Genomic DNA, 23,249 nt, shown 5'->3' on the forward strand with positions numbered 1-23,249 from the left:
AGTCACCAAGAAATACAAAGTGCTGCTGTGACCGACACTTTCATCAGGAAAGTGTTTTCTAAGTACATCCCAGAATTCTCTGTTGGAAAAACAGAACTTGGGGAAGGAAAAAGACAATGCTAAAAGGTGGGTTTCTACAAGTTGGAGACATTGATTCTGATCCCGGGGTGAGAGGGGTGTCAATGTTAACCTGAGTCATATAAATTCACTCGAGTATACAAGGAACAGGTAGTTGGCAGCTCAATGATCACACCTTGACTCCATTGAACCCTTTTTGGTACAGAAGGTTCTAGCAAATCCCACAGTCAAGTTCTGAGTGATGAGGATGAGAGCCAGGTGTAGGACTGTGCCAGGCACAAAGAAAAATCAATACTGTCTGAAAGCCTGCCATCATTTTATAGGGGTGGGTTTGCCAGGGCAGTCCTCCAAAAATCTGTTTTATTTCCTGCTAGCCTCTATGCCTACCATTCAGATGGCTCCTACCGGGCTTCCCACGAAAGATTCCAGCAGGTTCTTCCTTGGTACACTTGTACTCTTCTGCATCTACCAGATGAGTTGTGTTTATATGGAGTTTAACCATGGTCCCAAAATTGACGATGCCAGGGCTTTGTAATTACATAAAATATTCAAATAGTACACAGGTCCATGAAGCAGAATGCAAAAAGAAAGAGTAGTTGGTAATTGTTTCTACACAAACGAAGCTGAATGCTTTGGAAAGACTCAATAAAGGCAAGTTGCCAAAAAAAACAAAAAAAAAACTGGCAAATTAGGTGTGGATGAGACAACTGTAAATGATTAGGGGCAAAAATAATAAAAATCCAGAATCATTCTATACTCAGATTGCTTTGCAAATGTCTTTAGATTCCCATTTCACTTTAAAGAAACCCAGATGGAAACCTCAGATAATGCTTACGGGTGTGGTTTGTGCAAGAAAGACAATCAGGGGTTCACGCTCAAAGAAAAGTCCTTGGCCCCCATATCAAAAACTTGGTGAGTGAACGTACATGTGTTTTAAGTTAAAAATAAACTGTTAAAGGTGTGTGTCTGTATCATTTGTATGATCTTCTGCTTTAACCTACTTTTATAGTTAACTGAAGATCCTAATCAGGAAAGAAGAATCTTCTCCATTTTTTCTCTCACACGAAGGATAATTATTAACTTATTCATTCAATATTCAACAAATATTTATTAAGCATCACCTGGATAGTGGTTTAGATGCGGGCTACACCAACTCAGCCCTGCCTTATTGACACCTAAAGTTCAATACTTAGGATACCAGCCTGGCCTCTTCTCTTCCCCCTCCTCCCCTCCCCTCCCCTCCCCCTCCTGCCCCTCCCACTCCTGCCCCTCCCACTCCCACTCCTGACCCTCCTCTTTCCTGTTTTCTTCCTGCCCATATTTCTCCTCCTCCTTCACCCCATTTCTTTTTTTTTTTGCGGTATGCGGGCCTCTCACTGCTGTGGCCTCTCCCACTGCAGAGCACAGGCTCCAGACGCACAGGCTCAGTGGCCATGGCTCACGGGCCCAGCCGCTCCGCAGCATGTGGGATCTTCCAGGACTGGGGCACAAACCCGTGTCCCCTGCATCGGCAGGCGGACTCTCAACCACTGCGCCACCAGAGAAGCCCCACCTCATTTCTTGATCACTGGCATAGGTACTCTAATTGATCCCATGACCCTTCCCAATTATCACATATTTCTCTACTCCGAGGGGAGTCTCAGTTTTCATTCCTCAGCTATCACTACTTTGGGCATTCTCTTTCTCACACTTACAAGTAAACTTTCTGAACCCCCTTCCTTCTTGTTGTTTGTATTCAGGATCTTTTTCAGTTCCCCAAGAACAGCCGCCTTTCTCTTTCTCATTTCCTCAATCCCTTCTGGTTGTATTTCTCAGCGAAGTAGCTGACAGGCATTACAGTAATATTACTGTGTGTATCAAGGAAAAGAAAAGCCTTACTTTTCAGAAGACTAAAACCAGACACTTGACCTAGGGCCATCAACCTGTAAAATGATCCAGAACTCTCCTTCATAAGAGCCATAAAAATCACCATCTAACCCCACAATCCCTCTAATTACATCTGCATTTCTTCAAAAACTACTATTCAAAATAAGAATCACCCCCCCCCCCGCAATCAACTTTAACCACTTGTTTGGCATTTTCAATAGTTTTGTTTTCCTCTGTGTTTTCATCTCAAAGATAACTTGTATCAACTATACAAAAGTACTCCATGAGGTTAAGAAAGAGCCCCTGACCAAGCAGACTGGCTCTAAAGAGACTTTGTTGGCTGGCCATGGTAGGTGGCCATCTTTACTTGTTACACTGCTTCTAGGGAGAAAACTGAGTTTCCTTCCACTCAAGCACTGAAAAAACACACACAGATGTAACTGTGCCTACCCAAAAAAAGGTGAATAATTTGGAGCAAGTCTTTAAGAAATATATACACTTCTGTATTACTTAGTGCCTTTTCCTCTCTAACTCGTAACAGGTGACAAACCTTAATCTAGCCTTGACCAATCCTTTGGTCCAAACGGATTTCGCCTGCCCTGAGTTTTGCACGGCATCCAAGTCTTGTCCAAGGTTCAATGGCAACTCGCTAACCAGCTCCATCTAGAGTTAAAATCTTAGTGTCTCTTCTGCTACTGGGTTTAACCGTGGTTCTTTTGATTACTACAGATTCTGAGCAGGGCAGAGACACTCTTGCTATGTTAATACTCAGGGCTTCTCCATCTCTTTCAATGACGGGGAGGCTGGCTTTCTGTTTCCCTGTGGCTTGGCAAGAACTGGGGAGGGATTTTTAAACGAAATCTCTGCATATCAGAACTGTGAATCCCCTTAAGTGCTTTTTCCTCTCAGGGATTTTCTTGGCAACTAACTCCCAATTTTTCTCTGGTGTTTTCTCTATAGGTAGAGAAATCCTCCAGCTTTTCCTATGAATCTTTATGTATTTGGTTGCCCTGATAAGTATTAAAAAGCCCTTAATATTTGTGTTTCTCTGTGTGCTTCTCATCTACCGATTTTATCAAAGACCTCTCACCTTTAAAGTAACCATAGCTCTTTACCCCAGAACATTTTGAAAGGCATTTAAACAAAAGATACTCTCGTTTTTGTTTGTTTGTTTGTTTTTGTCGGGTTAAAATATATTTACGTGGCCCTAGAAACAGAATGCAGAATGGTTTATGAGTACCTGGCTTATGAAAAAAGAGACCTGATGGAAATCTTCAGCTGAGCTCTCCCAAAGACTCTCCCGTCCTCATAACTCACATTTTCTTTCCCCAGTCCTTACAGCAGGACTGTTGGAGAAACGTCCTGCTGAGTAGCTCTGTTCAAACAATCCCTTCAGCAGGACCATCATCCTGGAGGCCTGTCAAGACTTCCAGAGTTCTGCCCGGAGGGTAGCAAGGCCACATCTAGCTTTCAACAGCTCCCACCCTGCTAATTTCTAATCTGTGGGCAATTTCTCTGAAATAATGCACAGCTTGGAGGTGAGCCCACCAAGCCTCCCTTGAAGGGAGATGGCCTCCGTATCACAGATCATTACAGAGATTAACTGCAGGGGCATCAATTAAAATTCCAAGCATTAAGAAAAAAAAAAAAACTTTGCAAAAGGGACTTCTCTCAAATGAAGCCCTTCTTGTACAGCCTGGGTGGCCACAATTTTGAGGGTCTTCAGTACTTGTAGGGGCCTTTCTGATGGCAGCTAGATTTACACTTGCTTACCACATGGGGAAACTTAGGCTTTATCTGCTGCTCTTTTCAATCCAATTCAATATATGACTGTGACCTCCACTTCTGTGTCTCCCATTGGGTCCTGGTGTTCAAATATGCTGTGGTCCTAAAGTGACCCAGTGGTCCAACTGCATTTCTCATTCCCCTGTGGTTTTGCAGCAGTATGTTGCAGCTTCCACAAACTGGATACATATTTTATGTCTTGAAATATCTTTTAAATTATGTTTTAAACTATGGCTAAAAAAAAATGCACCCATGCTAATTTAGATTAGATAGCAAAGACTAACCCTGAAGAGACTTGGGCTGCTCTGTTCATGGCTGGATTCTGCAGAAGCCTCAGGATGGAGCTTTTCCTGCCTTCTCTGACTCTTTTTGACACACTTGTTTATGTCATTGATGAAGAAGCTTATAGCTCTGCATGGGTCTTTGGACTGCAGGCCTGCACATGTCAATTCATGTAAAACTATACAGGCCTTTACAGACTAAGCTCACACACACACACCACACTCAGTGAAATGCCAGGCATGGGTCTAAGAGCATCTGCCTGGCAAATGCTCTAGCCCTGGTTGGGCCATCACATGTGGCACTGTCATAATAACATATTACAGACCGTTTTACTTTCCAGTGTAAGTTCTGAGCATTTGGGACTAACATATAGTTAAGGGGGGAAAAAAAAACTACAAGATATCCTTAGCGACTCAATTTTGTTTTTTTTTTTGAATGAAGAACTTGGGCTGATTATTTTTTTTTTTTAACATCTTCATTGGGGTATAATTGCTTTACAATGGTGTGTTAGTTTCTGCTTTATAACAAAGTGAATCAGTTATACATATACATATGTTCCCAAATCTCTTCCCTCGTGTGTCTCCCTCCCTCTCACCCTCCCTAAGCAACTCAACTTTGAAACAAAAAGTTCTTCTTTTCCCTTTCTAGATTCTGAATCAATTTCTTTAAAGAGTATCCTGAGATTGCAAAATGAGCTGCATTGAAGAACTGTTACCAATTGCCATTACTTACCTGCATGGATCAAGATTTTGTTAATACTATGCAGCTAAAACCAGTCGCAAAATAAACTAGATGCTGAGACTGATGTACAAGCCATCATCCATAAATCGGATTTCAAATTTTGATGTTTATCCAAACAGACTCATTAATCTCATGATGTGTAAATATTACAAACTCAAACATCTAAAATAAATTTCTCTTAATAAAATGCTGCCGTTGGCTATTTGTATGTTGAGATTTTTACATAGGATTTTGACTGAAGAAGTTTTAAAGGGGTCTACCATCTTAAGGAAAGTTTGAAAACAGCCTCGATGCTAGAGCACCAAGCCCTTTCCCTGACTCTGCCCTGAAGGAAGTGAGCACCAGGAATTAAGCACTGGTTTTCTAATTTGCATACAGAGACGATACTACTTGTTCTACTTACTTTGCATGGTTGATATCTGTATCAAATAAAACATACAGGTGTGTCATAGATGTTTTGAACAGAAGGGACCAGAGAGGTCACCTTCTAAATACACTCGATCAATTAAGTCACAGTCTGTGGGGATACAGCCAGAGGACAATATTTTCTAAAGTTTTTCAGGTGATTCTATTGTACAACCATGATAAATACCCACCAATCCAGTGACATCTTTATTTAAAAACAAAAAACAAAAACTGAGTCCTAGATGTTTCCCAGCAAAAATAGCAGAGCACAACATCGAACCTAAGTCACTTGAATCTCAGTCCAAAATACCTCTCACCGTAGCACACAGTTCCCCAGGCCTCAGCAGCCTTTGTGAATAACAAATTTACTACATATATGTACACAGCATATAAAAAATATCTGTGAGATGCAGGCCCTCAAGGCTAGTTATTATAAGAAATATATAGTAAAATTCAAATATCAAATTTCTTATTTCCCTGTTCTCTTTTTAAAAGGTTCTCCACTTACCTGAGAGACTCCAGGAAACAGGAAACCATGATGCTGGGTATCCCAGGAAAAGCAAGGGCTCCTCAGAGATGTTGCCAATTTTCTGCAGATGGGGGTGGCACTCAACTCCTACAGAAGAAAAACAATGCTATTTTTAGCATCGTTTGCTTAGGAAGATTCTAGAGCCTAAGATTCTGCAGCTTAAGTTGGCCAATTAAACCGGAAGTGAGCAAATGGAAGACATTAGGACAAAAATACCATTGCCCAGTTATGCCCAATTATGGTTACCAGATTGCCCAAATGAAAGCAGATTATGTATGAACATGAGGTAACAAATTTACAGGACACTCAGCACAGTGACTGAACCATAGAAGATGTTTAATAAACTCCCATCAGTATGACTACCTCAGATTCTAAGCTAAGAGCAGAGTTGGCATTAGGCAAATGTGCGTTGGAAATCTTGCTTCATCCACATTGAAGGCTACTTGACCACAGGAAAGTCATTTCACCTCTGTGTCTTGGTTTCTCCAACTGTACAGTAGGGGTAAAAATACAGCCTAACCATAAAAAGAAATGATGTCTGGATACATGCTACAAGACAGACGAACCATGAAAACATTACACAAGTGAAAGAAGCCAGATGCAAAAGGCCACTTATTATATGATTCCATTTACAGGAAATGTCCAGAATAGGCAAATCTATAGAGACAAAAAATACATTAGTGGTTACCAAGGTCTGGAGGGTGGGGAGGGGCTAATTCGAGGGTCTGAGGTTTGTCCTCCTGGGGTGACAAAAATGTTCTAAAATTAGATTGTGATTTTAGATGATTGCACAGTCCTGTGAATACACTAAAGAAAGTTTAATTGTACACATTAAATTGGAGAAGTGTATGGTATGTGAATTACATCTCAATAAAACTGTTCAAAAAATATGGCCTAAAGAACTGTGGCAGATTATGAAGATTAAATGAATGGACACATGTCATACGCTTAGCCCAGTGCCTGGAACAGAGGACGCTCAATTAAAAGTAGCTCTGCACAATTCCCTGGTGGTCCGTGGTTAGAGCTAGGCGCTTTCACTGCGGTGGCCTGGGTTCAATCCCTGGCTTGAACCCCAGAGTTTTCCAAAATCATTGGTTTCCAAATTCTTCTCAGGACTGCAAATTTCCTTCTCACTAGAAACGGGAGATGGGGGATAAATTACAAGGACTTACGAAAAGACGGTCAGGAGAATCAGAAAAGTCCATTTGTAGGGGGAAATAAGATTTTTAAAGTTACCACCAGCCCTTTCTGGGGGTTAGTAAGAAAATCAAGCCTCTTGAATGTAATCGCCCCTAATTAGCCATCAGCAACTCATGAAATTACTCATGGTATTGAAGACCCTTAAATTCTTGGGTCTCAGCCAAAAGTTACACTGAGATCCACCAGGAAGAAGGCCAACAAGTGCAAATTGGAACAGTTAAAACTCCTCTGAATCCGAGGCACGGTCTTCTTGCTCTTGGCCGCGAAGCGGATATGCACAAAGACGGGATTTAACTTGGGAGTCAGATGAGATCTTTGCCAAGCTCCTGATAATGATCAACTAATCAGTAATTATTTACTCATGTGGGGTGCTCAGGTCCTCTCCAAGGTGCTATGGAATTCAAGAGATGAGGCAATGCAGAGTCTTGCTTTACAACCTAGCTTACATGGATAAGATTTAGGGACATGGAATTGTGTGGGAAAAGGTTGGTGTTATCCAGAACAACGCAGGGTAAATAGTGCTATACAGAGACCCTGAGCATAAATCAAGCTAATTCAAGAGAAGGAGAATCACTAGAGAGGGCTGGTCAGGTATCAGCAAGGAAGATGGGACTGAAAACCAGCCCTTAGCCTATGTGGGTTACAAAAGAACAATCCAAAGTGTTTGGTAAGAGTGTACACATTGTAATCTGAAAGACCTGGATCTAAGACCAGTACCTCCATTTATTAAGCAGGTGACCTTAGGCAATTAACCCTTTTGGCTTTCAATTTCCTCATCTGTAAAATGGGGATACTGTCTATAACTACCTCATAGGGTTGTTGTGCATATCAGATACTTATTGAAACTACAGGACCTAGGTGCTAGATACACACACAGAAACACACACACACACACACACACACACACACACACACACACCAGGCATGGTCCCTGCCTTCAAGGAAATTACAATCTACAATCTAGATGCTAGAGGGCTACACATGTTAAAGAAACTGAAACATAAATAAGTATAAAAATAAATTGTGATAAGACCCAGGGAAGCCAAGAAGAAAGTGCAAGGTGCCTCAGAAAGTATACTGGGCAGTAGTCAGAGAAGGTCTCTCTGAGGAAGACCTTTATGCTGGGCCTTGAGGGGTGAGCGGGAGTCAGGCAGGTGAAGAGGGAGGGGGGCATCCCAGGGAGAGGGAATCGCACATGTAAAGGCACGTGAGGAACTGGGAGGAAGAAGGAAGGAAGTAGCCTGGTGGAATGTAGCAATCAAAGGAAACCCCAGGAAGAGCTGACCCCCTACTGAGAAGTGAAATCCCCAGAATGTGGAAAATGAATGGGTGAGGGGGGCAAGGGAAAGACGTCTCAAAGGGGACTCCCCCCACCCCCTCCAGATTTCTGGTGGACTGAGGTAGCAAAAGGAGGTGCTAACTGAGCTTTTTTAGTTTTGTCAGGAAAGGAAGGGCAACGTTGAGGGAAGACGGTGTGCTATAAAGCAGTGGTTTCCAAATCTGACAAGAAGTCAACCAGAAAAACATGTTAAATTATCAGAACAGTTTGAAAATAGATTTACAACCGCTGCTGATAACCATGAACCTGGTTCTGTGTATTTTGCCTTCAGATATTTGCTGATGATAGCATGAAGCCATCACAATTAGCATGTCACTTTAAAATATGGTTCCTTTCATCTTTATGTCACCCTTTTACAATTTATATTTTGAGTGTATGTTTTATGTGGTCACATCATACATTGATAGGTTAAAAAAATAACCAAACATAGATTAGCGTTGTATGCGCAAACATTCTTTACTGATGGGGTGTGCAATCAAAAAAAATCTGTGGAGGCCATTACTCCTGAATGTTTTTTTGACCAACTTCTTGTCAGATTAGACTGGTCACTTTTATCTTATGAAATCGTTGATGAGCGTGTCCTGGAAGAGCTGGTAGCAGCTCTGCTACTTCCTGATATTCACTTGGGTCTCTATGATTGTAAGAGGGAAGAACAAATCTGACTCCATGTTGGATCTGTTTCTTTAACTTTTGTATTCTATTGCTTTTTCTACAAATTAATCACTCAAGGGATGTTGCCTAGAGCTTAAAGTATACATAATGGCCCATTCTCCAGGAACCCTGCGTCCCATGCCTGAGTGTTAAGTTAAAATACCTTTGTTTAGCTCACAGGAAACTTCCTGACCAGGCCTACCTGTGAATGGCTGCAGGAAGAAAGAAATTAACACAACCCCTCTGGAGTCTGGCCGGAACCAGGAAATATCGCTAACAACTTATCACCTTTACCTCCTCACCTCCCTTTCTTTGTTCTATAAAAGGAACTAGCGTCCAAACCTGGGTAAGATGGTTCTTTGGGACACGAGTCCACCATCTTCTCGTCTGCTGGCTTTCTGAATAAAGTCGCTATTCCTTGCCCCAACAGCTCGGCTCTCGATTGATTGGCCTGTCCTGCAGTGAACAGTACGAGCTTGGACGTGCTAACATGATTACTATGTGCTAAATCAGCTCTGCTTTTCAACCTGTGGGTCACAACTCATTAGTCTGTCATGAAATCAACTGCATGAGTCATGACCTGCACTTTTTTTAATGAAATAGAAAAGAACAAAAAGGAAAATACCAGCATTTATCACACACAGTAAGGCTAAGTGAGTATGTCTCACTGTGGCTACCGGTCAGAAAAGTTTAAAAGCCCTGGCTCTGGAGGATCAGAAGGCACTGCAGGATTCTCACTGTGAGGAAGGAGTAAAACTGTGAAGATGTGGCGAAGACACGTTATCCAAGCCCTGGCAAGCGCCAGGAGAATTTTGACGAGATGGGGAAGAAAGAGCCCTTGTAGGTTCTGGAGCAGGGAGGGACCTGATGAAAGTGAGGTTTCCCGAAAATCCATTTGGCAACAGCGCCGGGGATTGAGTAAACATGCTATCTGTGGAGCGAGTCACCTTTGGGGGTTTGCTCCTGTTGATTTATAACCTTTCTTGACAGTGAACAAAAAAATCGAATGATCTAGTTTCTGTTAAAACATATGTTCCCTGGCCGATGGAGGCCCCGCCGGCTCTCCTTTCCACAAAGACCCTGCAGGAAGGCTGGACAAGTCACCTGATTTGGTTCAGCCCAAAGTCACAGTCCCCACACACCTGGGGAACAGGAAGGATATGACAGGAGGCACGAAGGCTTGGGATGGAGGGGCCGGAAAGAGGGGCCACAACAGATGTAACCCAGGGCAGGAGCTGGCTTCCCTGACCCCAGAAGGGGCCACTGTGCCCTGGACATTGGCTCTGTTGTGCTGCCCCTTTCCCACAGGCCACCCCTGAGTATCCTTCCTGCCCCTTCTCCTCTTGGTCTGACCAGAACCCCTGGAAGGCACCCCCTGATTTCAGTGCACCCTAAAGAGAAGGGTCTGATCAGCCTCTCAGGTCTGGGTTCAGAAAGACCACCTCGTGGCCACATCCCAACTGCAGACCCCAGATCCCCCTCCTGCCTTCCTCGCCGTCACGCACAGGCTTCTCCCCCGGAAATATCGTCTCTCAGAACCCCAGCCCACTGTGTGCAGAGCCCCCACCTGATCGGTCCAGTTGTCTGTGGACCAAAGTACCAGGATGTCGGCCCCCAACATCAGTACGTCCAACCTACCTTTGTCTTCCATTAACAGGAAAGTGGAAGAAAAGTCAAGAAAGTCAGGAATCAACTTTTACTACACTACACACCTGATATGCGATATAAGCATGTTATTTAATTCCCATAGCAAAACTTAGGCCACACGATCGGTGGAGGGTAGGGCTTGGACTTGAATACAGACCACCAACCACAGGGCTTCCCCTCTTTTCACTTTATTAGACTCACTACCTCCCACCTGGTAGAGAATCATAGCTAGACACTCAACAGATGAATGAATGGATGGATGGATGCTACCCCAAGGGGACTGGGTGTACCTCACCTCTTTGCTGGGAGATGAAACATTTCAGGACATGACTTGACTGTGCCATGAACATCACCTACAGCAAAGTGAGCCGAGATGAGCAATTTAATAACCTATCATTTCAGATAAGAATAATAATAATGTAGCTGGGGACTCGAGCAAACATCTACTGAGTGTTTACCATGTGTCAGATGGTTTCCTAAGTGCTTTATATTAACTCATTTTATCCTCACAACAACCCCATGAAGGAGATACCATTGAGAAATGGCGGTACAGAGAAGTTAAATAACGTTTCCAAAGTCACCCAGCTAGTAGGTAGGAAAGTCACAATGCAAACCCAGGCAGCCTGAGCCCAGAGTTTATGCACTTAACCATCATTTGATACTGCCTGCTACCCACGTACGAACAGGGCTGGCTTAAAGGATCAAAACAGAGCCTGTGTCTGCTGCTGGTCTACATCCTTTCCCAGGTGCCATCTCGAGTACTCGTTTAGAGATAAAGGAACACTCTAGGTCTCAATGGATACGTTGAATGGGTTCCTCAAGTCGCAACACATCAGAGTGGTTCCATGTCTCCTGCAGGGCTGGGACCAGTGATCCTGAAGTCCTCGAACATTTGTATGTGGGGCAATCAGGTTACCAGCTAATGAGCTTTCAACACCTATTGAGTTAGGAAGCTTCGCGCCAGATACTACATATGACGGGGGCGGGGGGGGGAATCCCTGCCGTTGAGAAGCTTACGCTCTTACTGAGGCAGACAAATAAATACAAAAATACATAAATGAAGATTTCTTTCACAATGGTACATTACCCTAGACTGAGTGCCCAATGGCTGGTACAGGCAAAAGGAATGCCAACAGTCCAAGGAAGTAAATAGCACAGTGGACTTTTGTTATTAGCACTTACGTTATTCTTTTGAGAAAGAAATATCCTTTCTCAAAAGAGTCACCATTAACAATACGGTGGGTAAATTTGCCAGACAACAATGGGAGGTACAGGACAGGGTCTAGAAGCTTAAAAGAGAAGGGATTATCATCTCTTTTAACAGATACCAGGCACGCTCGCTCTTATGTTCTGTTTACGCTTGTCCCTCACTGGCTGGGGAGCTTCTCAAGGCCAGGGATGAGTTTATTCATCTTGTCATCTTTACTCATCTTTGCCTGGTACAGAGTGGCCCTGCAATAAAAGTTTGATAAATGAATGGAGGATGAACAGCACGTGTCTCCAATAGACTTTTACTTCCTAGGAAGCGGGCCCATGTCTGATTTCTCTCTAGTTTCTATTGCTGGTGTTCAGTGAATGGCTACAGACTGCCCTGGAGAAAGAATGAAGGCACCGGCCCACGGCAGATGTGTGCTGCCGTGGGCCGGAGGGTCCGACCCTCCCCAGCCCTCTGCTGGCCATCATCACTCGCCACAGCCCTTTCAGGAAATCCTGCCTCAGGCAGCAGGGTATTCAGGAAAGCTGACCTTGGAGCCCCAGCACCACCCCCCTCACCTTTCCAGTCTCCCCCTCCTGACCTGAGGCCAGAGGTGTGTTCTCCTGACACTCCCTCTGCTCTCAGTATTTGGTCTTTTCTCCTACCCCTTGCAAAGCCCATCCTTTTTCCCCATCACATTCAAACCCAGCCACAGAACTCATTTCTTTCCACTGAACCTCCATTCTGCAAACTGGCTGGCTTGCCCAGAGCATCCTGAAAACCCAGAGAATCTGAATTAGGTAAAAATGTTAAGAAGATCTTAAAACTCCCCAGATACTATTAAGCAAATACATTACAGTGGGTTTTGCTAACTCATTAAAGGAAACACCTTACTTCTCCTTTCTTCCCTGGAGAAACTAGGTAATCAGCACAGATTAGTCAAGGATTTCAATGCAAACTACATCATTTTCATGGTCATCAACATTGATGTGGTGTATATTTGTTCTCAGTCCTAAAAAACGCTTCCCAGGTAACTAAGGAAAACAGTCAAGGGTAGAAATATTAGGCAGGCAAGATATTTTCAATAAATGAGCCATTTGTTCCTGCTTCTGTAGAGAGTTGCTTTTTCAATTTCGGATGACATGATACTGCAGATGGAAGGAAGAAATGCATTTGGAGTAAGAGCGCTGTCTCTTCTCCAAATATTCCTTAGTCACTTGATTTACAGCACTTGATAAACCTGGTTAAATTTCTTTACTTCTGTGTAAGTCTCATATGCAGAACTCCAACCTAGCAACTGCCACAGTGTATCATCATGGTTTGTGCTTTCCTTTCCTCCCCAAAACAGGACACTGCAGAAGAGTAAAAACTTCTCAAAGACTTATTTTTTATATTCCTGGTGCCTAGAACAGCAGCTGGGGGCCCAACAGGTGTTCTGTGATGATAGAGACCTTAACATTCAATCTCACTCGGAGGACATTCTCTTCAAGCATGACCATACTACATTTCCAACGTCCTGATGCCCAGCCCACAATCTGAATAGAGACTTTCCTGTTTTGTAGCGACTGCTAATTGTTTCTGAAATTAACACCATCAGTGACCTTCTCTGCCCTACTTGGACACACGAATAAACAGCTGTGATGTGATGCAGGCCACCCTACCTAGGAATCGAAGATACCTAGAGACAGACTCCAGCCTTCTTCCCCACTCAGACTCAACCTCTCCCCAGCATCCTCAGAGTGATTTGTAATCCCTGGATTGTACTCATCAAAGGAAACACGATCAGACTTCCACAGCCCGAGCTCTGCACAGGAGACACAGATTTTCTGATGTGCTACCCAGGCCTTCTCCAAGGTGATGATGAACTTTGGTCAAAGGCAGGTGGCCGTAAGACTAATGGCAGCTTTGGCTCAGGCTGAGCTCCCCTCCTGGTCCACCTTCCCCTCCTTATGATGTAAGGTCCTGCCATCTGCAAATGGCCTCTTGGCACTCTGGCAAACACCTGTGTACATCTGTGTATGCACCACACACACGTACACACACACACATGTCGGGGAAGTGGGTACGCCACGTGCACTAACACTAAAAGACAAACTCACAGACAGCAAGCATTAAATTCATCCACAAGATAGATCTAGGTGAGACTTCAAGGCTGGGTGGAACATAGCTAACAGCATAGTCTTTTAGAAAAAAACTGTCTATACAATGGCACATGTTTATTGAGGAAAAATTGAAAACTACAGGAAAACGTAAAGAGGAGAGCTATAATTACTCATAGCCTCACATTCCAGGTTAACCACTCTGAATGCTTTTGGTGTTCTTCCTTCTGGTCTTTTTTCTATGCTTAATGCTTAGCTATATTATCTGTCTATTCTACATATACAAAATCACAGTTTTGCATTCTATTTTTGACTTTAAATCATAAACATCTCATTTAATCACTGTATAATAGTTCACCCCATGGAAGCTGGATAACATATCTAAGTAGTTCCCTTATTGTTGGAATTTGTGATGAGTATCTTTATAGGAAATTCTTTATCTGTTTCTCTGCTTAGATCCTTATGGTAGATTCCTAAAACCAGAATCACTAAGCCAAAAGGTATCATTATTTAAGGTCCTTCTTACATATGGGCTGTTTTCAAAAAGAGCATACCCACCTAAAATCCCACTGTAGCGGATGAAATAAACATACTTGCCAATAAGGTTAGCATTATAATCTTTTTAAATTTGATCCATAATTAGTTAGGGTGGGCTAAGAGCTGCAACAAACCATCCTAGAGTTTCAAAGCCTTAACACAACAAAAAGTTTTTGCTCAATTCATTGTCTGATGTGGCTTGGAAGGGGCGCACTGCTCCACACAGGCACGCAGGCATCCAGGGACCCAGTCTCTTTTCATCTGGGTCGGCTCAGATGAAATGGTGGACAATGGCTCCACCATTGTCTACAGCCTCGGAATCCTCAGCTGTTTTTTTTTTCTACTTTCCAGCCCGTGAACAAACAAGGGAAAAGAGAAAGCATGGGGGATTGAGCTAACAGCTTTGAGAAGCCGTTAACAAATCACTGCCACTCATATTCTATTAGTCATATGGCCATACCTAACTGCAAGAGCGCGTGGAAAATGTGGTCTGTCCATACTCGCAAGAAACCTTTGAGTAATAACTTTGTTTCGTACAGGGTGGGCATTCAGTGTGTTGGTCACAATAGGCCAAAAAAAAAAAAAAAAGGTAAATCATTTTAACTGTATTGCTTCAATTACTAGTAAAGTTGGAATCGTTTTTCATTTTTATTAGTCATGTGTACTATCTCTTCTGTGCATTTCTTATCTCTTTTGCCAGTTTTTCAGTACAGTTCATAATGTTTTCTGTTGATTTTTAAGAAGCTGTTTCTATATTAAGGACACTGACCCTTATTTTGTCAAGTTCTTTCAGTTTGATTTTTGTCTTTTAATTTTGCTTATAACTTTTACGCAAATAAGTTTTTATTTTGTCTTTAAATCTATCATTTCCTTTGTGACTTGTCTGATTGACATCTCATCACAGAATCACAAAGCACACAAAAACTGGGAGTTTCCAACCCAACTCTCCAAATCCATTATTTTGTAATCATGATTCACAGATGAATAAACTGATTGCTCAATGAAATAAGCTGACTGGTGCAAAGTATCGCAGCTAATTAGAGGCAAAGCTCAGACTAGAGATTTTTTTTTTATTGCAGTATAATTGCTTTACAATGTTGTGTTAGTTTCTGCTGTACAGTGAAGTGAATCAGCTATATGTATACATATATCCCCTCCCTCTTGGACCTCCCTCCCACCCCACCCTCCCATCCCACCCATCTAGGTCATCACAGAGCACCGAGGTAAGCTCCCTGTGCTTTATAGCAGGTTCCCACTAGCTATCTATTTTACACATGGTAGTGTATATATGTCAATCCTAATCTCCCAATTCGTCCCACCCTCCTCTTCCTCCCACCATGTCCACATCAGACTACAGACTTTTAATTTTTATTGAGTGTATAATACCTGACAGACTGCGCTGAACACTCTTCAAACATTACTTTACGAGGTAGGTGCTACTGACATATCCATTTTACACAGAAGGAAACAGGCTGCGAGCAGTGAAGCACTGTGTCCGAGGTCATCAGAAGCAATATGCCCCTAGTAAAGGGCAGCAGCATGATGGAACCCAAGCCCTGCTGTCGAGTCCTGGCTTGTGTCAGCACTCCATTAAGCTGCCTCTCAGGTCCCCTGACACACTGCATCACATACACATTTCCTGGAGAGCTGCTTGAGTTCACGTTTACCGACTGCACAATGCAGGCTGCAGCCTGGGCCGAGCCAGGGGAGCTGCTGTATATGAGGTTGTGCTCTGCCCCGTTCACTCCACAGCAGCTTTGGCCTTGAGTCCAGCATATCATCTCAGTGCGCCCATGCACTTACCCATCCAGAACACATCCCGGCTCCGTGTGCCTCGGCCACCATAAATCAGCCGGCCACATACTCTGCCCTTGGCGCTTCTGAACATCAGAGAGAAGGATTTGCCTTTTCCTGCTCGGCTCTTGGGGCTTCTGCATTGACATTTGAGTTATGTCATTATTTTTTTAAGCGATAGAAATCTAGTCAATGATTTGTAACAATCACTGCTGTGCGGTGTAGGCTGAAAGGCTCATATATCCTTACAGAGGGAAGCAAAACCCCAGCAAATTAGTCTTATTTCCCTGACACAACTCTGTGATGGGCTGGTATTAGGTAAAGCTGAAATCGGGTGCCATGATTAAAAGATTATGATAATGAAAAACAGACAGCCAGATTGTGAATTAGGAAATATTTTCAAGGAAACCAAGAGAGGCAAGTCGCTGGAGTCAAAGGTCACCCAAAGGTCAAGGGGGACAGTAAAAGACAATTGGGTTTAGCAAGAATAAAACCGTTACCGTACCCTTTTTCTTGAACCCAATCGTCAGCAGCCATTTGCGTCTGTTCCCTGCCGGTCTCCTCTGTCTGCTCCCCCTGTGACCCAAACCAGGACTAGAAAAATATCAACCACAACCCATCCCCCGCTAATGAGCTCTGTACACTGGGTAAGCACTCTTACACTCTGACCTCTTTGATTATTATCTCATGCAGAGGTCTCAAAAACCCAACGTCTCGGGCTTCCCTGGTGGCGCAGTGGTTGAGAGTCCGCCTGCCGATGCAGGGGACGCGGGTTCGTGCCCCAGTCCGGGAAGATCCCACATGCCGCGGACCGGCTGGGCCCGTGAGCCATGGCCGCTGAGCCTGCGCGTCCGGAGCCTGTGCTCCGCAACGGGAGAAGCCACAACAGTGAGAGGCCCGCGTACCGCAAAAAAAACCCCAACGTCTCAAGGCCTACCCTCTCATTCAGACTGTTTTCCTGTACTTCTAGTTTCCTCCTGCTGATGGCCCACACATGCTTAATGATAAAAGGACCTGGTCACCAGCTCCACACAAAGTCCTCTTCCTGCCGAGCTTTCCTACTTTGATGGTGGTATCACTATTCTTCCAATGAACAAAGTTCGAAGCCTGCCTGGGCTTCTGTGATTTCCCCCTCCCATGAGCCCTAAGACCTCATCTTTTGCCAGCTGTCAATTCTTTGCTTGTAACTGTCTCTCAGGTAAACCCTCCCCTCTCCTCTCCATCTACTACCAGCCTCTTCCAAATCACCATCCATATCACTGCAGTAAGTGTTTCTCTGATTTCCCTAAGCACCTTTGCCAAAAATCAGATGGGCACGCCTCTAGGTTCTCTCTTCTGTCCCTGTGTCAACCCCACACGGTCTTGATTACTGTGGCTATAAGTCTTGAAACCTTGGGAGACTGACTCCTCCTACTTTCTTCTTTTTCAAAATTATTTTCGGAAGTTTGAGCATGAGATATCTCAGTATGGATTTCTTTGGGTTTATCCTGTTCGGAACTTACTAAGCTCTTGAATTGGAGGCTTGTGTCTCATCCTAACCTTGGGGAGTTTTCAGCAATTAGTCTATTGAGAACTTTTTCAGTCCTACCCTCTTTCCCCTCTACTGGGATTTCAAAGACCCAAATGTCAGGTCCCCTGAGGATCTGCTCTTTTTCTCTTCCTCTCGTCTATTTTCTCTCTGTCGTTCAGATTGGGGGAATGTTTATGGTTATGTCTTCAAATTCACTGATTCTTTCCTTTGTCATCTCCATTCTGCTGTATAGCCCATCCAGTGTGATTTTGTTTCGGTTACTGTCTTTTTCCATTCTAAAATTTTCATTTGGTTCTTCTTTATGCCTTTTGTTTCTTTGCTGAGACTTTCTATTTTTTTTCCCGTTTGTGTCAAGCATGTTCATAACTGCTCACTGAAGCATGTTTATGATGACTGCTTCAAAACTTCGTCAGATAATTGCCACTTCCCTGTCACCTCAGTGTTGTCTCTTCTCATTAAGCTTGAGATCTCCATGCATCTTGGTGTGACGAGTGGTTTTCAATTAAGACCTGGACATCTTAGGTATTACGTTATGAGGCTCTAGAACTTACTTAAACCTTCCATTTTAGCTGGCTTCCTCTGACACTGCTCCAGCTGAGGAAGGGGAATCCTACCTGATCACAGCTAGGTGGGGATAGAAGTCCAGGTTCCCCACTTGGCCTCCTAAGGGGGGAGGAGGGCTCATCATTACTGCTGACAGGGGAGGGGGTTTCAGCTCCCCAACAAGTCTCCACTGATACTTCCCTGGCTGGGAGGGGCAGGAGGGCCACATCACTGTGCCTCACAAGGCCTCCACTGGCACCACTGGGCGAAGGCAGAGAGTGGGAGGGGATGCATGGCCTCGTTACTACTGGGTGGTGGTAAGAGTCCTGACTCTCCACTAGGTCTCCTCTGACCACCCAGCAGGGAGGGGCAAGGACGCCTTACTGCTGCTGGATGGGAGTGAAAGTCCAGGCTCCCCACATGTCTCAGCTGAGAAATGGGCCCCCAGAAATGGCTATCACCATTCATTCAGGAGTGAGGAATTAGTGACCCCAGAGACAGAGTAGGATGGGTTACTGGAGATCAAATGGCAAAGCGGTAGCAAAGTCAGGACTCAATGTCCATGCCCTCGGCTCCAAGACCACTCGTCTATAAACCAAAGAGCTCCAAAAGCACAGGAAGAATGCCAGCCCCTTCCCCAACATAACAGTGCAAAATCTCACCAGCCAAAGGATAGTGGCTGCCTCTCTTCACATCCTGCCAGACCCCAGGCCAGAAAGCACACGTGGTTGTGCACATCAGCCCCCTGAACAACACAAACACATGTCTACTCAAGACGGGCCTTCCATCCAACACACACAGCAAAAGCACACTCGAGAGCCAAGAACCACAGCATCACAGTCACCTTCGGGGCTGGTGGTCTCCCATCTGGAGAGGATCCTGGCTTTCCTACCGTTGGAATCTCTGAAACCAAGAAACACCCAGGAGCTGTGGACCTCAGAGCAGCCAGCAGACCAGACGCCCCCCTCCTGGCTGGAGAGCTGGGTCTGCACCCAGCTGGAGGCGCCTGCCTTGGACCTGGGGCCTCTCTTCTGGCCCTGGTCGCGGTCTCAGCACAGCACTGCTTATTCTCCAGCAAGGGAAAGCTGGTGACCCGGGAGGGGAAACTGCTTTCTAACAGCCTTTGTTTTTGTTTCCATTTAAAAAGGTTAGTGACTTTACTGCATGTGGAAAGAACCAAAGTAACAATTTCAAAGAGGCTCAGCATGTTTTAGAGCTGACCAAATATACAGAACATTTGGGTGGGGAGGAAAAGAAAGGGAGAAGAGAGAACAAAGTCTATCCCACATTCACCATGTGCCAGACATACGCCTTGGTGCTCCTTCCCATGCTTCTACAACAACAATTCCAGCCAGAATTAAGCTCCAAACCCCTCACCATAGGCCATCAGACTGTCTAGAGGCAGGCAGAGTTGTTAGATTCCAGGATGGTACACAGTAACGAACAAAGGTATGGGATACAATTTGAACCACAACATAGAATGAGATAACTATTAATAAAGTCATTTGATGCATTTCAAAACAATATGATGTAAATTTTAAAATTCGTTAGAATAACTTGCCTACATTGGTATCGCCCAGGCTGATAAAAACCCACAATCTTTTGATAGAACTTGTGAACTTAGCTATACTCTTACGATCACCGGAACTTCTATGAGTGGTTTTGTTGACTGCGGGGCTATTTTAACATTCACTCTTTTTATTTTTTTTTAACATTCACTCAACTGAAAACAATTTTCAAATATTATAGTCATCTAGACCAGGGGTCAGCAAACCCTGGCCAGTGGGCCAGACCTGTCCCACGGCCTGCTCTTGTCACATTTTCAAATGGCTGAACAAATATTGAAAGAAGAATACTATTTCACGACATGAAAATTATATGAAATTCAAATTGCAGCGCGTGTAAATAAGGTTTTACTGCCCATTCTTTTCTGTATCGTCTGTGGTTGCTTTTGTGCTCCAAAGGCAGAGCTGATTAGTTGCAACAAAGACCCTATAAAGCTGAAATATTAACTCACTGGCCCTTTACAAAAAAAGTTTGCTGACCTCTGATCTAGATGGTCTGTCAAATGGTGGTGCTGGATTGAAAACACACTGTGATGATGACAGTAACAACCACCATCGGCAGCTTGGCTATCAAGGAAGTCAAACCGTCCTGAGATACCAAGTGGGCCGTTTATGAGTGAGCCCTCTGTGCAGTGCTGGTGATAACAGTGACAGCGTGAAAAGCCAACTTCGAGCAAAATTATGCATTCTGAGAATGCACCACGCACCCATGCACGCTCTGTACATCTATCCTCTGGGGAAAACCACAGTCTGAATGATGAGAGATCTGAATTCTGTGAGGTCTTCGAGAACGCAGCCCTCCCGTAAAACAGGCTTCTGCGTCCTCCCTCCCTTTCCCATGTCAGCGTGCGGCCCTTCTTAAGTCGCTGTGATTTCCCACCACTGATGCCCTTCTCCTGGGCCCCTGCCTTCCCTTTATCACACGCATCATCTCCCCGCCTGGCCCCTCCAAGACTGTAAGTGCCCCCCAAGGCAGGAATGCCAGCTACTTTCTCTTGAAGGCGGACAGATGTCCCAGCGCCCATGAAGGCTCCTTGGTTTCAAGAGAGGAATGAACAAACGCTGTCTCCTCTCACTCTGACGGCAGGTACAGTGATCATTAGTCCTTTTCACAAATGAGGAAACTGAAGCTGGAACAGGTTAAGCTGTTCACAGGCACTAAGTGACAAAGTCAGGACTGGAACTCACACCACTTACGATGGAGTGTCCTGCTGCCACGCGCGGCCGGGGCTCAGAAAGTACTGGAAGCAGGGTGAATGGATGCAAGGCAAGGCCCACGCAGAACCACGAAAGCGTATTTGCGCAATCTGAGAAGCCGCCAAGATCTTCCCCTTCACTATGCTTAGTGGAAGAAGCTAGTCACAAAAGACCACCTATCGTAGGATGCCATTTATATGTGGACACCGTACGAACACTGACCTAATTTCCCTGCATGGAACTCGGTAAGTCCCAATTCGCAGCACCTCTTATATCCCTTGTAGGAGTGAGGTGTTGAGTTCCTCCCATGTTCCCCCGAGGAAAGAACAGTACCTAATAAGGAAGGGAAAAGGGAGGCCAAAACGAGCGTCCATTCTGTTTCTGGGTTCTCTCACCTGGGCCTCCCAGGTGCCTTTTCTCTGAAGGCCCCTCAGCAGCATTAATGTTATTAGAACAGCTCCTGCCTTGCACCTAGTAATTACATGACCAGGAACCGAATTTCCAAAATGGAACATGAGATCAGAAAAACAAAAAACAAAAGAGCAAACTGAACATTCAAGTTGGTAGTACTAATTTTTTGATGAGGAAGAAACTAGAAACCACCTAGATCTCTAACAGAGGATGGGGAATGGCTAAGGAAACCATCATGGGGGCAAAATGATGGAAATGGTCATTAAGCTTAAAATGGGAACCCCGACTATGTCAAGAGAAATGTTGATATAAAAATCATACTAGGTGAAAAAGACATGCATAAATTAAAATATAGGCAAATATCAAGGAGAAAACAGTATGAGCAATTAGAGTACTATGCTGATAGGTGGGGTGAGCCAGGGGGTACAGAGAAGGGAGGGGAGGAGGGAGGCACAGGGGAATGGAGGCGTACTTCGGCAAAGCAACATGTACAGTAAAACTCAAGTTAAAATGTAGCACAGTTGTGGAATTATATAGTTTTCTGGAAGGCCAATTTGATAATATGTATCAAATACCTTAAGAGTATTTATATCTTTTGTCCCAGAAGGAGCGCTATGCATTAATAGATGTACAAAAAATGCACAAAAGAAGCAGTTTTATCTATAAACAATATCGAAAAACTGAAAAAACCAACATGTCCAAAACAGGGGACTGTTTAAGCAAACATTAATATTTTTTAAACATCTTTATTGGAGTATAATTGCTTTACAATGGTGTGTTAGTTTCTGCTGTATAACAAAGTGAATCAGCTATACATATACATATACCCCCATATTTCCTCCCTCTTGCCTCTCCCTCCCACCCTCTCTATCCCACCCCTCTAGGTGGTCACAAAGCACTGAGCTGGTCTCCCTGTGCTATGTGGCTGCTTCCCACTAGCTATCTATTTTACGTTTGGTAGTGTATATATGTCCATGCCACGCTCTCACTTCATGCCAGCTTACCCTTCCCCCTCCCCATGTCCTCAAGTCCATTCTCTACATCTGCATCTTTATTCCTGTCCTGCCCCTAGGTTCTTCAGAACCTGTTTTCTTTCTTTAGATTCCATACATATGTGTTAGCATACGGTATTTGTTTTTCTCTTTCTGACTTACTTCACTCTGTATGACAGACTCTAGGTCCATCCACCTCACTACAAATAACTCAATTTCATTTCTTTTTATGGCTGAGTAATATTCCATTGTATATATGTGCCACATCTTCTTTATCCATTCATCTGTCGATGGACACTTAGGTTGCTTCCATGTCCTGGCTATTGTAAATAGAGCTGCAATGAACATTGTGGTACATGACTCTTTTTTTTTTTTTTGCAGTACGCGGGCCTCTCCCGTTGCGGAGCACAGGCTCCGGACGCGCAGGCTCAGCAGCCATGGCTCACAGGGCCCAGCCGCTCCGCGGCATGTGGGATCCTCCTGGACCGGGACACGAACCCGTGTCCCCTGCATCCGCAGGCGGACTCTCAACCACTGCGCCACCAGGGAAGCCCCATGACTCTTTCTGAATTATGGTTTTCTCAGGGTATATGCCTGCTAGTGGGATTGCTGGGTCGTATGGTAGTTCTGTTTTTAGTTTTTTAAGGAACCTCTATACTGTTCTCCATAGTGGCTGTATCAGTTTACATTCCCACCAACAGTGCAAGAGGGTTCCCTTTTCTCCACACCCTCTCCAGCATTTATTGCTTGTAGATTTTTTGATGATGGCCATTCTGACTGGTGTGAGATGATATCTCATTGTAGTTTTGATTTGCATTTCTCTAATGATTAGGGATGTTGAGCATCCTTTCATGTGTTACTG

General features: G+C 44.2%; 1 protein-coding gene across 1 annotated transcript in view; it reads right to left on the minus strand.

The window, feature by feature from the left end:
* The window catches only part of THSD4 (thrombospondin type 1 domain containing 4), a 566,477-nt gene that overhangs the window by 533,410 nt on the left and 9,818 nt on the right, over positions 1-23,249 (minus strand). The window contains exon 2 of the mRNA XM_060005674.1: positions 5,666-5,773. Coding sequence (XP_059861657.1) covers positions 5,666-5,694 — 29 coding nt within the window. The 5' untranslated portion in view covers positions 5,695-5,773. The remainder of the gene's footprint in view (positions 1-5,665; positions 5,774-23,249) is intronic.

The sequence above is a fragment of the Delphinus delphis genome, chromosome 2 (genome assembly GCF_949987515.2).
Source record: "Delphinus delphis chromosome 2, mDelDel1.2, whole genome shotgun sequence".
NCBI lineage: Eukaryota > Metazoa > Chordata > Mammalia > Artiodactyla > Delphinidae > Delphinus > Delphinus delphis.